Source organism: Patella vulgata, chromosome 5 (genome assembly GCF_932274485.2).
Source record: "Patella vulgata chromosome 5, xgPatVulg1.2, whole genome shotgun sequence".
NCBI classification, from domain to species: domain Eukaryota; kingdom Metazoa; phylum Mollusca; class Gastropoda; family Patellidae; genus Patella; species Patella vulgata.
Window position 1 is genome coordinate 10,734,397 of NC_065883.2, and position 12,620 is coordinate 10,747,016.

The window sequence follows — 12,620 nt, forward strand, 5'->3', positions numbered from 1 at the left end:
TCAGTGCAGGTATTTTTAAATAATATTTTCCTTGTGTAAAGTGATTTATTTTTATTTGTTTAAATGAATGCAGTGCATTAGTACAGTTGTAGACAATAACTTAACAATACCAAAACCTAACAATAGCAAACACATTCTTTCTCACAAACCTAAAAAGTTGAGTTTGATATTCCTAAGTTTCATATTCCTGAAGCAATGACCTGTGGAAACTGAGCGGGATTTAGGTCTAATCAAACAAAACACTACACTTAATTGTTTAAGCGGCATTAGTAACTGGATGAGAATAACACATGACAATTATAGGGAATACATGTTACTTAAAGGATTTATTTCTAGCAAGGTTTCGAGCAAAAAACGTCTTTGAAACCTCACTGGAATTAAATCTTTCAAATAACTTGTATGTCATATAATTATGTCATGTGTTAAAACACTACACTGCCACAGGAGAATGGTTGTGTTTCAGAGAGATCTCAGATTGCTTTCAACACACTCTTGGTCTTGTTTCTGTAGCCATTATAATAAATGGATCATTATCAAAATCAGAATGTCTTTGATAGGCTGTAATAGGGGGGTTGCAAAATGGAAATTCCTCTAAACAAAAATCATAGAAATGGTATCAAATATCATAAATAAATGCATCTTTCCATTAATTATTCATGACTTTTGATTGTCGTTTTAACGCCAGATATTCCTTGACTCCTTTGTGTGCTAGACTTTGCCAAAAGCTTGGTTGTGGTTTTAAAATTGTTATTTTAGACAAGTAAATCAGAAAACTAATTTGGCCTTGATGTTACTGAAAAAAATACATAAGAACCAAAAACTATGACAATGTGAAATCAATAGATTCTCCTAAGCCACTTGATTGGTTTCGAAAAAAAAAATTGAAAATATGTCGCAAGGATTTCAATAAAATTTGGTAAATTTGTTGCAAGATATTATTTAACTTTGTTCAAATGAAGTTGCTTGCCACATACAGGGACTGGGCAGGTTTATCTTCAAAAATCTTCTTCAGGATAGCGAAATAGATTTCTTCCTGTTTAGATTTGTTTTGACATTTATATATTGCAGAGGATTCTAATGCCAGGGTTCCCACTGTCATGCAATGCGTTACGATAGGATTGTCCCTATTGAGTCCACGGTCTGCTACGTGTAGATACATTTGGATAAGTTTTGATGCAATCAACATGACAAGACCTGATAGGATCACCACAATTACTCCACGATTAAAACCATGATTTCAATCGTAGCAAGAATCGTGATAGTGGGACCCTAGCATTATTGCAATATATTGATATGTGGTTTATTGAAATTTTTGAACAACCCAACAATACATCCTGGATTATTTACAAGGATTTCCCAGCTGTATCACTGAGACCCTTACGTATATAAGTACTGTTCTTTCGCCCCTCTTCTTTCAGTTAATTTTTTTTTTGTCGCCGCTTTGCATTTTTATTGTTAAATATATTATACGATATTTGTTTCTTTTTTCATAGTGTAAATAATTGTCTATTTTTTCATAGTGTTATAATTGTATATATGTTAGATGATTATATTTTGTTATATTTATTTCTATTTATTTTTTTCAGGTGATTTTGCGGTGTTATTACGAGCGGGTATGAATATAAAGCAAGCTATAATGTACAACTGTGTGTCATCCATTCTCTGTTTTATTGGAATGTTTATAGGCGTGGCACTAGGAAATTTAAATGAGGCATCATTATGGATATTTGCCTGTGTTGGCGGAATGTTTCTTTATATAGCGCTAGTAGATATGGTGAGTACAGACCCATTCTAATCTGATTGAAATACAAAGCATTCTCAGACTTAAGTTAAGAATTTACTCAACTTTCAGCCACTGTTTATGAGAAATACCTTTGATCCAGAAAGACAAAACTTTGCAAATAGTTTCTTATTGATGTACTTGATACATTTAAATAACAAAAGTTTTATAAAGGGCTATATTTTAGTTAAAATAAGGCAAACAATTTTGAGTAAATTCTTAAATTAAGTCTGAGAATGCTTTGTGAACTTGGGGCCAGATTTATATTCCGTTTCGATTGTTTTATACCTTTGATGGCCTACACTACATGAAGATCTGACCAGTTGCAGTGGAAGGTCGCATCAGGAATCATACGAGCATCTTTTGACCTTATGATGATGTTAGACATTGATTAATCATTCAGCGTTGACATTTATAGTGGTTTACCTGTAACAGACCGCTTCATTGGCTAATCCCTCACATCAACCAGAACGCGGGTTATATAACAACTCTTCCAGAACCTAATGTATTAAAGACAAGTAAAACGAAATTTTGAACTATAATAAACGAAATGAAATAGCATCAGTTGGATCCATTCAGTCGATTTGATATTTCTTGTTCATTTCTTGCAACGTCTATGTAGTTGTGTTGTCTGTTTTGTTTTGCGTGTAGTACAGTTCTCCTGCACACAGAATTATCTACTCTACTTTAAATAAGATCTCTGCCCTAAATGGCAGCCATATCCAACAATTAGTATACGGTACTGTTTTGTAATGTGGTCCTACACCGGTTCATATGTGTTATACACTGAAAGAATAATTAAATATTTTTAATTTTTAATTTTATTAAATAAAATCAGAATAGTGTCTTAGTGTCTGTTCTAAAGCAGAGCTAACTGTAGACAGACAGCATAAGTTTAGTATGGGTAATGCAAGTGTTAATTCAATGCCACCAGGCTTATATATATATATGTCTCTACCCGTCTTGATTTGCCCCTCTATCCTCAATTTTAGTGGCACTAACCCTAACCATGGATCGGAGGTAGTATAACTCAGAAACCAGAGTTGATAGACCAACTCCACCAGGCCTTAAATTGTCACTCGATGGCTTCTCCAGCTGCCCTTATATGCCAAATTTGAGGCTCAGGGCAGCCTTAGGTCAATACGAACCCTAAACAGACGGACAAATATACATGGAGATGTGCCATCATTCCTTAACAGCAATCAAATTCAAACTCCTTCCATTACTATCCAACCCATTTACAACTGTGAATTTTCGAGTTAACCAACATTCTTTAACACAAACTTTTTTTTTCTTTCAGTTACCAGAAATGACTTCCGTAGAAACGAAGCATGGTGAGAATCCGTACTGTCATTTAGTGTTTCAGTGTGCCGGTATGGTTCTCGGTGCAGGGATCATGCTTGTTATCGCCATCTATGAACCAGATTTACTCTCCGCTCTCGATCGCCAATAGTTCCGTGCACAGAAATCGTGTCTTGTCTCAGCATTTGTTTATTAGAAGTGAGAAATGCTTTATTGGTGCGCTCTTAAAGGGCAAGTTGTTATTATTCCATGTATACTTCAGTGAAAGAATGTGGTATGAGGGTTAATGTCTACTGCCATCCTGGTTAATCCAGACGAACTCTGTGTGTGTGCTTGTATATCCAGATATCCAGACATATTTTATAGAGGACCAAATAGCTCTGTTGCTACAAACATCAATGTTATTGTTAAAACATTATATAACTGTATAATTTTTAAGGAGTTTTACAGAAAATATCCAAGGAAGTGGATAGTGAATTTTTTTGTTTTTGTTGTTGATGAAATACTCATGTATGTTTACAAGGAATCTTTTAGAAGAACTTTATTTTTGTACGGCAGACATTTTTCCAGTTTTACTTGCACTAAAATGAGAGAGGTTGGGTGGCTGAATGGTTAACACAATGGATCAGAAGGTCTGTCATTGAGTCAAGTGGTGTGGTGTTGATTCTCTGCTTGTACGTGACAAGGAGTTTTTTTCCGGGTTCTCTGGTTTCCTCCCACTGTTAAAGACCCCTACGCGTAAGCGAAATATTGAAATAAAATTGAACCATAAGTTAGTCCCGAAATAACCTACCGGTAGTTTGTGTCGAGTGGAGGTTAAAACTCATTCTCTGCACTAAAATGAGTTTAATCTACTGAACGGAATGTGGCCAGCCTGTATTTTATATATTAAAGTCTCAGATCGTCTTCTTTGATTGGCATTTAGTAATTAAAAAATATTAACACAAGGTACAATTTTATGGATACACAATTACTGAGTTTAATACTAAGCGATAAAGTTTAATGCTAAGCGTCGGGGGGTTGGATGGCTGAATGGTTAGCACATGCGCTGTATCATGAAGTCTGTCATTGAGTCAACTGGCGTGGTTTCGAATCCCGGGTTGTACGTGACAAGGAGTAGGGTCGTCTGTCGAACCTCGTGGGTTTTCTCCGGGTCCTCCTGTTTCTTCCGAATGCTAAAGACCCCTACGCGCAAGCGAAGTATGGAAATAAAATTGAACCATGTTAGTCCCAAAATGACCTAGTTTGTGTCGAGTGGACGTTAAACCCGATCTCTCTCTCTCTCTCGTTGAAATGTCACTTAGCATTAAACTCAGTAATTGTGTAACCATAAAATTGTACCTTGTGTTATCTGATATTCATTTCAGGGATGTTGAATCCCTTGCAAACTACCGGCATAGTATTGTGAGAGTTGAATCTCTAAATGGAATATCAGGCCAAAAATGCCGACATTCTGCATTGACTGTATAAGTATAAGTCAGTGCCCCCTATCAATTATCTACCATTGTTATTTTGATTTTGTTTTATAAGTTAGATGTTAAATTGTAAGATTAGATAATGAGCTGAACAGTTCTTGCTATAATAGTTAAAAAATAGATAATGAAAACGGAATATATTGAAACTTTTAGTCAAATTACTTCACTCTGAGCCTAGTTATCAGTGAATCAATTACAGTCATTGCTGCAGTTGTTATTATAATAAACAAAGTCTCGATTATCTATTTTTACGGTAACTTTATTAACCGCAAAACATATTTAAATATACTTAATATCTAAGCCATCCGATGGCATCAAGAGTTGATTATAGTCTTGTCATGTTGATTAATGTCTAATTATTATTTATATAACATTTGAAGCCTAATGAATGACCTGCAAGATCTAGGTCTTGAATAATGCGTGTTTAAATAATCTGTCATTAGATATCTTCCCAAAAATACACAAATAATGATCATTGACTTTAAAAATAAAAAAATATCTTAGAAGTTTTTATGAAGAAAATAAATGTAATTAATTCCCTTTTATCATATTCAAAAATAACCTTAGATTACAGAAGTTTAATTGAATAACTCTAAACTTGCTTGCTTGGATTCAAGGCATTACAGAAGATACAGAAATAGAAATTTAATTCAGAATAACTGTAAACTCAGCCAATTACAGTAAATCCTGGGTCTTGCCTGCTTTGATTCAAGGCATTGTTTAAGAAACTCTGCTGAAGTTTTTGTTTCAGCAGTATTCATTTTGAAAATATTTTACAATCTACATGCATAAAGAATCGGATAACAAAAACCAGCGAAGGAAGCATATATGTCATAGATGGATTGGCAGATATGTCTCAAATGGTTCATATCATTTTTGAACACTCTTTGCATAACTGTTAATTCACTGTAAATCAAAATCGATTTTTCTTACCGAGTAAGATTTACATTTCTATCTTTTTTTTTTTTTATATAAGCCACCTAAATTTTGGAACATATTTTACAAATTGCATGTAGATTGAAAATTGAAAGTTTGTAATATTGTTAATTATTCTAGCTTCATTTGGAAACAGACATTCAGAAATGTTCTTATCTCCCTTGGAGCATACAAAATGAAGTGCTTTTTGGACTTTGCAAGGAATGATTTGCGCTTTTGTTGCTTAAAACTTATGCATCTGCCAAAAATGCAAAAAAGAACAATACTCCTTTGACAAATGTCAAATATTGAATTTTATGGAAACCAAAAGTGCTTTATTTTAGTTATTTTTATTTTAACTGAAATGTATGGATTTACACATGTGCTGTAGTTATTTTATGCCCAATTTTTATTTAGAAATGTATTCTATGATAAACCCATTGTTACCTGAACAGCCTGAACCTGCTTGACACTACTGCTCCCTCTAGCCCCTCACAGTTCTGGGGGTTGGAGGCCGAATGGTTTAAAGTGTGCCATTGAGTCCAGTGGCGTAGTTTCGATTGCCCGCTCGACAAGGAGTATGACCATCTGTGCAACCTTGTGGGCTTTCTCTGGGTCCTACAGCTAAAGACCATATAAAATTGAACCTATATGTTAGTCCCGAAATGACCAAGTTTGTGTTGAGTGACTGCTAATCTCCATTCCCCCTTCCCACCCCCCACCCCCACCCCTACAAAAAAGTTTTGTGACTAGAGCAGTTTAGGGAGCAGTACTTTTGGATGGTTTGGACGATGGGCAACAATACTCTAATGTCAAAAATACAATTTCTCCCTAATTTTTTCTGGGAACTGCATGAAGTCGTCTATATTTATCTGTACTAGATGTTAAATGTACAATTGAATAGTCCCATACCTTCTTTAATTTATTGAAAATGTCAGAATTCTTATTTATATGTCTCTATAAAAAGTTAATGTGTAATTGAATGGGGTTTATAACGTTGAACTATTTACAAGTAGTACAAGCAAGGGAAAATGTCTAGTTATTCGGATGGGGCGGAAAACTGTCTGGGCAAAATTTCTCTCATAGCACATTATATGGCGTATGCCCATCTTCATTGAACTATTTACAAATACTCTGGGAGCTGCGTTAGCTTGCTAGCCTAGGAACGATGTATAGTCATTCGGATGGGATGGAAAACAGTCTGGGCAAAATTTCTCTCATAGCACACTATATGGTGTATACCCATCTTCATTAATATGATGTTAAACCCCATTTCATTTCACAAATACTCTGTGGTAATAATTTTGTATTTGACATTTAAACCTTTTTGTTTTTTTCACAAATAGATGTTACTGAGAATATAAAATGACGATTTTGTCAATATGTTTTCAGTATAAATCCATGCTTATTTCACTAGCCGAGGTATTATTGTAGACTAGCCTATTTTTTAAAATCAAATTCTGATTGAGAAGTGTATCAAATTATCAACGATAATTATTTTATATTTGTTATGTTTATGTTTTCAGCATTTAGTCAATAGTGTGCTTAGAAATGTGTTTAATTCTTCTAGCTACGAATGTTTCATATCCACTGATCCAATTATTTAGTATAAATTTCATTAGCACATGAAAAATAGTATATATTGGATGGAAATACAGGGGGTTTTCCCTATCTAGAGTGTGAACTGATTCTCGATTCATGTGAACTAGAGTACAATGTTGTTTTATGCACAGGATGCAACGCCATGGAATACAATTACTGTGGGTTTGTGACCTTTAATGTTATTAGCGAATTTTAAAAAAAAAAATTCTATCTCACTTATAGGCCCAAAACCAGGGCTCATTCTGTTGATCGCCAAAATCATAATTTTGGATACAAAAATTAAAGTAGCAATTAAAATTTGATTTTGGCGATAATTCTAGTTTTATCTTTCTGTGCCCCCTTAAAAGCAAAAGCAAACTGGTATACATATATATAAATATTTATTTTTGTATTGTAAGTGCATGATGTATGGTCGAAGTGCTTACATGATATTAAATAAAACGGTCTTGTGATGTTATAAATAAATATTGCTATTAAACACCATCTTGACCTTCTTTATTTCCCTTGGTAGTAGCGCCTCCCCCCCCCCCCCCCAATATTATACACCATCTTGACCTTGATTATTTCCCTTGGTAGTAGCGCCCCCCCCCCCCCCAATATTATACACCATCTTGACCTTCGTTATTTTCCTTGGTAGTAGCGCCCCCCCCCCCCCCAATATTATACACCATCTTGACCTTGATTATTTCCCTTGGTAGTAGTTGAGATATTTTCATCAGTCTGGACAATGTAGACTTTAGTTCTCTTGTATAAGCAGAGTCGGATTAAGCTTCCCCGGGGCCCTAAAATTGTCACTGGGACCCTTGTATCAACAACAATAAACGGGTATATTCTGGTCATTCTCCGTCACACTCACACAAATTCAATGTGTAGGTCAAGTATGTTAGATAGATTTATTTGGCACAAACATACGTACTGAATAAAATCATAAAATTATAAATTATATGCTTTATATAGAAATAAAATTGGGGGCATGGCCCATATGCTGTACTTGGTAACGAAAGGTTAATTTCACCTACACATTATTTTTATAAAATAAAAATATGGTTTTATCCAGACACCATAAAATACAGCTTCGAACTCCGGTCTCCATTTCCAGATGAAGACTGACGGGTTTGAGTTGTTTGAAAACGCATCACGTATATTGAGTTACTTGTTCGGCCCTAAGGTTGAGGAATTTGAGGGCCTTTAACGCAAAATTAAGCAGTTTTATTCTCCAAAATATAATAGAGATTGGCCCTTTAAGAACCTGGAAATTTTCCAATCAGAAGTTCCTGGCACCTCACTGTCATTCTGGAGAGGGTGAACACATTGCACTCGCTCACACTCGCCTTAATTCTGGTTATATTAGTTAACACCGTACGTAACTAAAAAGTAAGGCAGGGTGGTTCAGATTGAGTCAACGCCAGTCCATTGAAGGGAGATAACCCCTATGAGAATAAATTATAGGAATCCCGGAAAATATGAGAACACGTGCTTTCTATTTTGGCGGCAAACACAGATGGACGCCCAAGAATAATACTATAGGTGCAACTACATTTTTACAATTCCTTCTTTTAATTCAAACGTGTTCAGTTTCGGAATCTTTTAGGTTTGCTTAGAAGCTTCAACTTTAGGGCATTTTGTATAGAAAAATTACAACTTTGCGTGGCACGCCATTCTGATTAGGCTAATTCTGGATATTCTGGTACAAAGTGTTTGCGTCCCTTTGTATGAAGATTTAAAGGTAAGGTCAAACTTTTAGCACAGAAATACAAAATAATTTATTCCAAGAAGTTGATTTAACGATCATGCGAGTGAATGTCAAAGAATCAAAATCCGTATGTAAACTGTTGTTCTGTCTGGGCAATGTCTTTTTTTATTGACAATCCGTCTTCATTAACCCAATATTCACTATTTTGAATGGATCTGCGCATTGTCCACAGTAATTCAGATCACCATTTGAAAGAGGTTTGGCAGATGTCACATTTTGAACAAGCACGTTAGCCAGGCCCGGATCCAGGGGGGGAGGCAGGGGGGGGGGGCGGGGGCGGTGCCCCCCCCCCCCTCAGCCCCAGTGAGACTGGTCATCACTGTTCAGACCAGCACCTGCAGCCAGCAATGGGATTCCCAGATTTTAGTTTCTGTTTAATGAGGCCACGACGAAGACTCTGGAGACTACTCCAAACCACTAATGCATGCGGCACTCTGATGATTACCCTTTGCTCCAATGTATCCCCAACCCCCTCAACAAAATCCTGGATCCGGGCCTGGTAGCTATGGAAGAAGAAAAAACTTAGGACTACAAGGTTATAAATAATAAACTGTACATAAAATAAACAAACATACATATATAAAATAAATACTTACAATATAGTCAAGTTGTGTGGTTTCAATTCTCCATTTCCCTTCCTCCATTTATTCACCATTGAAACACTACTGATTACGAATAAATTAATAAATTTTATGGAATCAAAGATGTCAAACCTTAAACCTTTTACAATGTATGTTCCAGATGCCATAAAAGCCATCCAAACCTTACCTTTTACAAAACCAATTTTATGTTCTGCAGACTTGTTTTGCAAAGTTTGATAAAAACTTCTATCCAAAAAAAACAAAACAAATTCAGTTTTCCTTTGGTATTCTAAAAATCAACTCGCAATTTTTACAAAACCAATTTTATATTCTGTAGACCTATTTTGCAAAATTTAATAAAACTTATATCCAACAGGACAATTCGATTTTCCTTTGGTATTCTCAAAATCAACTAGCAATTTTTCCTCTGAAATCTGGTACGAAGTTTAACATGTCTACGAAAAGAAAAGAAAAAGCTCTTCAAAACTTCTTTAAAGTCGTAGACAAACAAATTCATAAATCTTGACATCACCAAACAAAACATAATGTGTTTATTTTTATTGTGCAGATCATCAACCAGCTTTAGATACATTAAAATACAATTATGGCACTAAAAATGGCTAACAAAAATCTGGACAAAAGAAGTAGATTAGTTTTTCAGAGAAAGACTATTTGTTGTTAGTAAGTTGTGAAACATCTTTTTTCTCTTGTTTCATATATATGTGATGTTTTTTGTAACAGTTACTTAGAAACTTGAGATGATAGAATTGGATGTTGATAAGATCTGATCAGATATGCGTAGAGTTTTGTACCTTCAGCAGTGATATTAACAGCTTATTGTTGGATGATGTTTTACCATCAAATGCGTACATTTTCTCGTATCTGTTGCCAATCTTGATGTTAAATACAGGCACGATGCATTTTATTCTGTTGTTGGATGAAAATGTTTTGCTGTATGCCTCTCGTTATCACTAGTATTTAGAAATTTGGTGACAAAAATCGAACATTCCTGTCAGTCAAAAACAACAATACAAATAGAAATTCTGCCTGTTCTCCTTTATCTATAGACTTGGGGGTTGGGTGGCCAAATTGTGTAACCAGTGCGCTGTAGATCATCTCTGTCATTGAGTCGACTGCAGTGGTTTCAATTCTGAGCTTGTATGTGACAAGGAGAAGTTTCGCTTTCCCAAACACATGGGTTTTCTCCCCCTGCTAAAGACCCTACGAGCAAACAAATTATTAAAATAAATTTGAACCATATGTTAGTCCCAAATTTACCTAGCCATGGCGAATGGACTGTTAAACCCTATCTCTCTCTGTTTTTATCTACAAACCAGGTAATCTGTTTTTTCAAGCTTGCTTTTACTGCTTAGCTACACAACACTTAGAAAAAGTTGAATAAAGTGTCACAAATCCCGCTGAAATCAGCACACATCATCATTCCGTGAAAAATCGACAATCCCGATCGTGCATTTTTCAGACAATATCTCACTTCCCAGATTAAAATGTACTAAAATAGTAGATAATCTACCTGTATGCATTCAATCTGACATAGGGATGGGATGAAGTTGTCGTGGGTACAAATTGTCACATTGGAGATAGGATGTAGTTGTCTTGGGTACAAATTGACACATTAGGGATAGGTTGAAGTTGTGTTGTGTACAAATTGTCACATTGGGGATAGGTTGAAGTTGTTTTGGGTACAAATTGACACATTGGGAATAGGATAAAGTTGTTTTGGGTACAAATTGTCACACTGGAGATAGGATAAAGTTGTCTTGGGTACAAATTGTCACACAAGATCTTACATATACAGTCCTCTGGTGAAAACAATGAACTTATTTCACTATTTAAAGTATACTGAAAACTGAGCTGATATATAGAGAATCTCCTACCAGTCTTTTTTTATATCAAAAAATATCAACACAAGTTGATAAAGTAACAAAAAAGACGAGTAGGAGATTTTATTTATCACCCAATCCCTTCTTACATGCACAAGTATAATTCTTTTACTGAACATTACCGCGTAGTGATACATTATTTTTTGACAGCAATTCAACCAATGCAAAGTCCTTTATATTGACCCAGTGTTTCCATCAAGGTCAATTGAATAACAATAGTTCATTTTTGATAAAAAAAAAAGTTACTTTTAATAAGAAATGAACTGTTCTTTGAAAATAAAAAAAAGTAGTTCCTTTTCAACTGACCAATCAAATTCATGTACAGCGATATCTCCTAAGGAGATTATGAAATATATCACATATCTACTGTAGAAAGTATTATTGGGTGATAAAAGACGATGTTAATGATTCACAGGTTTTAATTACTCATTGTTTGGTCCAGAAATGATATAATGAAAACCTACTTTCATTTGTAATACATTTTAGGGGAGCCGTGGTGAACAGAACAGTAGGACATTAAAACAAATTTCATTTCATTTCTATTCCCAAAAGGTGCAGAAAAGTGGGACATTAGACTAAACCCATTTCATTTCATCTATATTTTATGGGGGTTGGATGGCCGAATGGTTGGTGTGTGCGCGTTCTATCATAAGGTCTGTCATTGAGTGAACTGGCGTGGTTCCAATTCCCCGGTTGTACGTGACAAGGAGTAGGATTGCCTGTCCAACCCAGTGGGTTTTCTCCGGGTCCTCCCACTGCTAAAGACCCCTACACGCAAGCGAATTATTGAAATAAAATTTATGTTTGTGTAGAGTGTATGTTAAACTCTCTCTCTCTCTCTCTCTCTCTCTCTCTCTCTCTCGCTCTCTCTCTCCCTCTGATCAGAATTTCCCTCTTTGGACACTACATTGTGGATACCTGTCTTCATTAGCCCAGTTGGTGCAGAAAAGTAGGACATTAAACAAAACCCATTTTATTTTCATGTTTATATATTTCAGATTGGCCAAGAAATCAGAAATGATATAATGAAAAACTACTTTCAACTGGTATATATTTTAACACTAGAGTATGTGTATTTGTATATATATATGTTTATAAGTGTGTCCACAAGTTGTTTAAGATGTCTGACATTTCACTCCTGGTGTGAATGACTTTCTCTGTATTGTCATTAAATTACAGACACGTGTTTACATTAGACTCTGCAAAATAAATGATTTTTTTATCGTCTGCTGTCATTGAAACAGATTGCAGTTTAAAAAAACAAAAAAATTAATCCATTCGTTTCAAACTGAGTGAACAAAGGTGTCTGCG

At 35.1% G+C, this 12,620-nt stretch overlaps 1 protein-coding gene across 5 annotated transcripts in view; it reads left to right on the top strand.

Moving 5' to 3' along the window:
• LOC126821935 (zinc transporter ZIP10) overlaps positions 1–7,555 on the top strand; it is a 75,166-nt gene extending 67,611 nt beyond the window's left edge. For all 5 annotated transcript variants that reach the window (XM_056101174.1, XM_056101173.1, XM_056101175.1 and 2 more), the window contains 2 exons: positions 1,587–1,774; positions 3,081–7,555. In XM_056101174.1, coding sequence (XP_055957149.1) covers positions 1,587–1,774; positions 3,081–3,233 — 341 coding nt within the window. In that variant the 3' untranslated portion in view covers positions 3,234–7,555. The remainder of the gene's footprint in view (positions 1–1,586; positions 1,775–3,080) is intronic.
• The last annotated feature ends 5,065 nt before the right edge of the window (positions 7,556–12,620 follow it).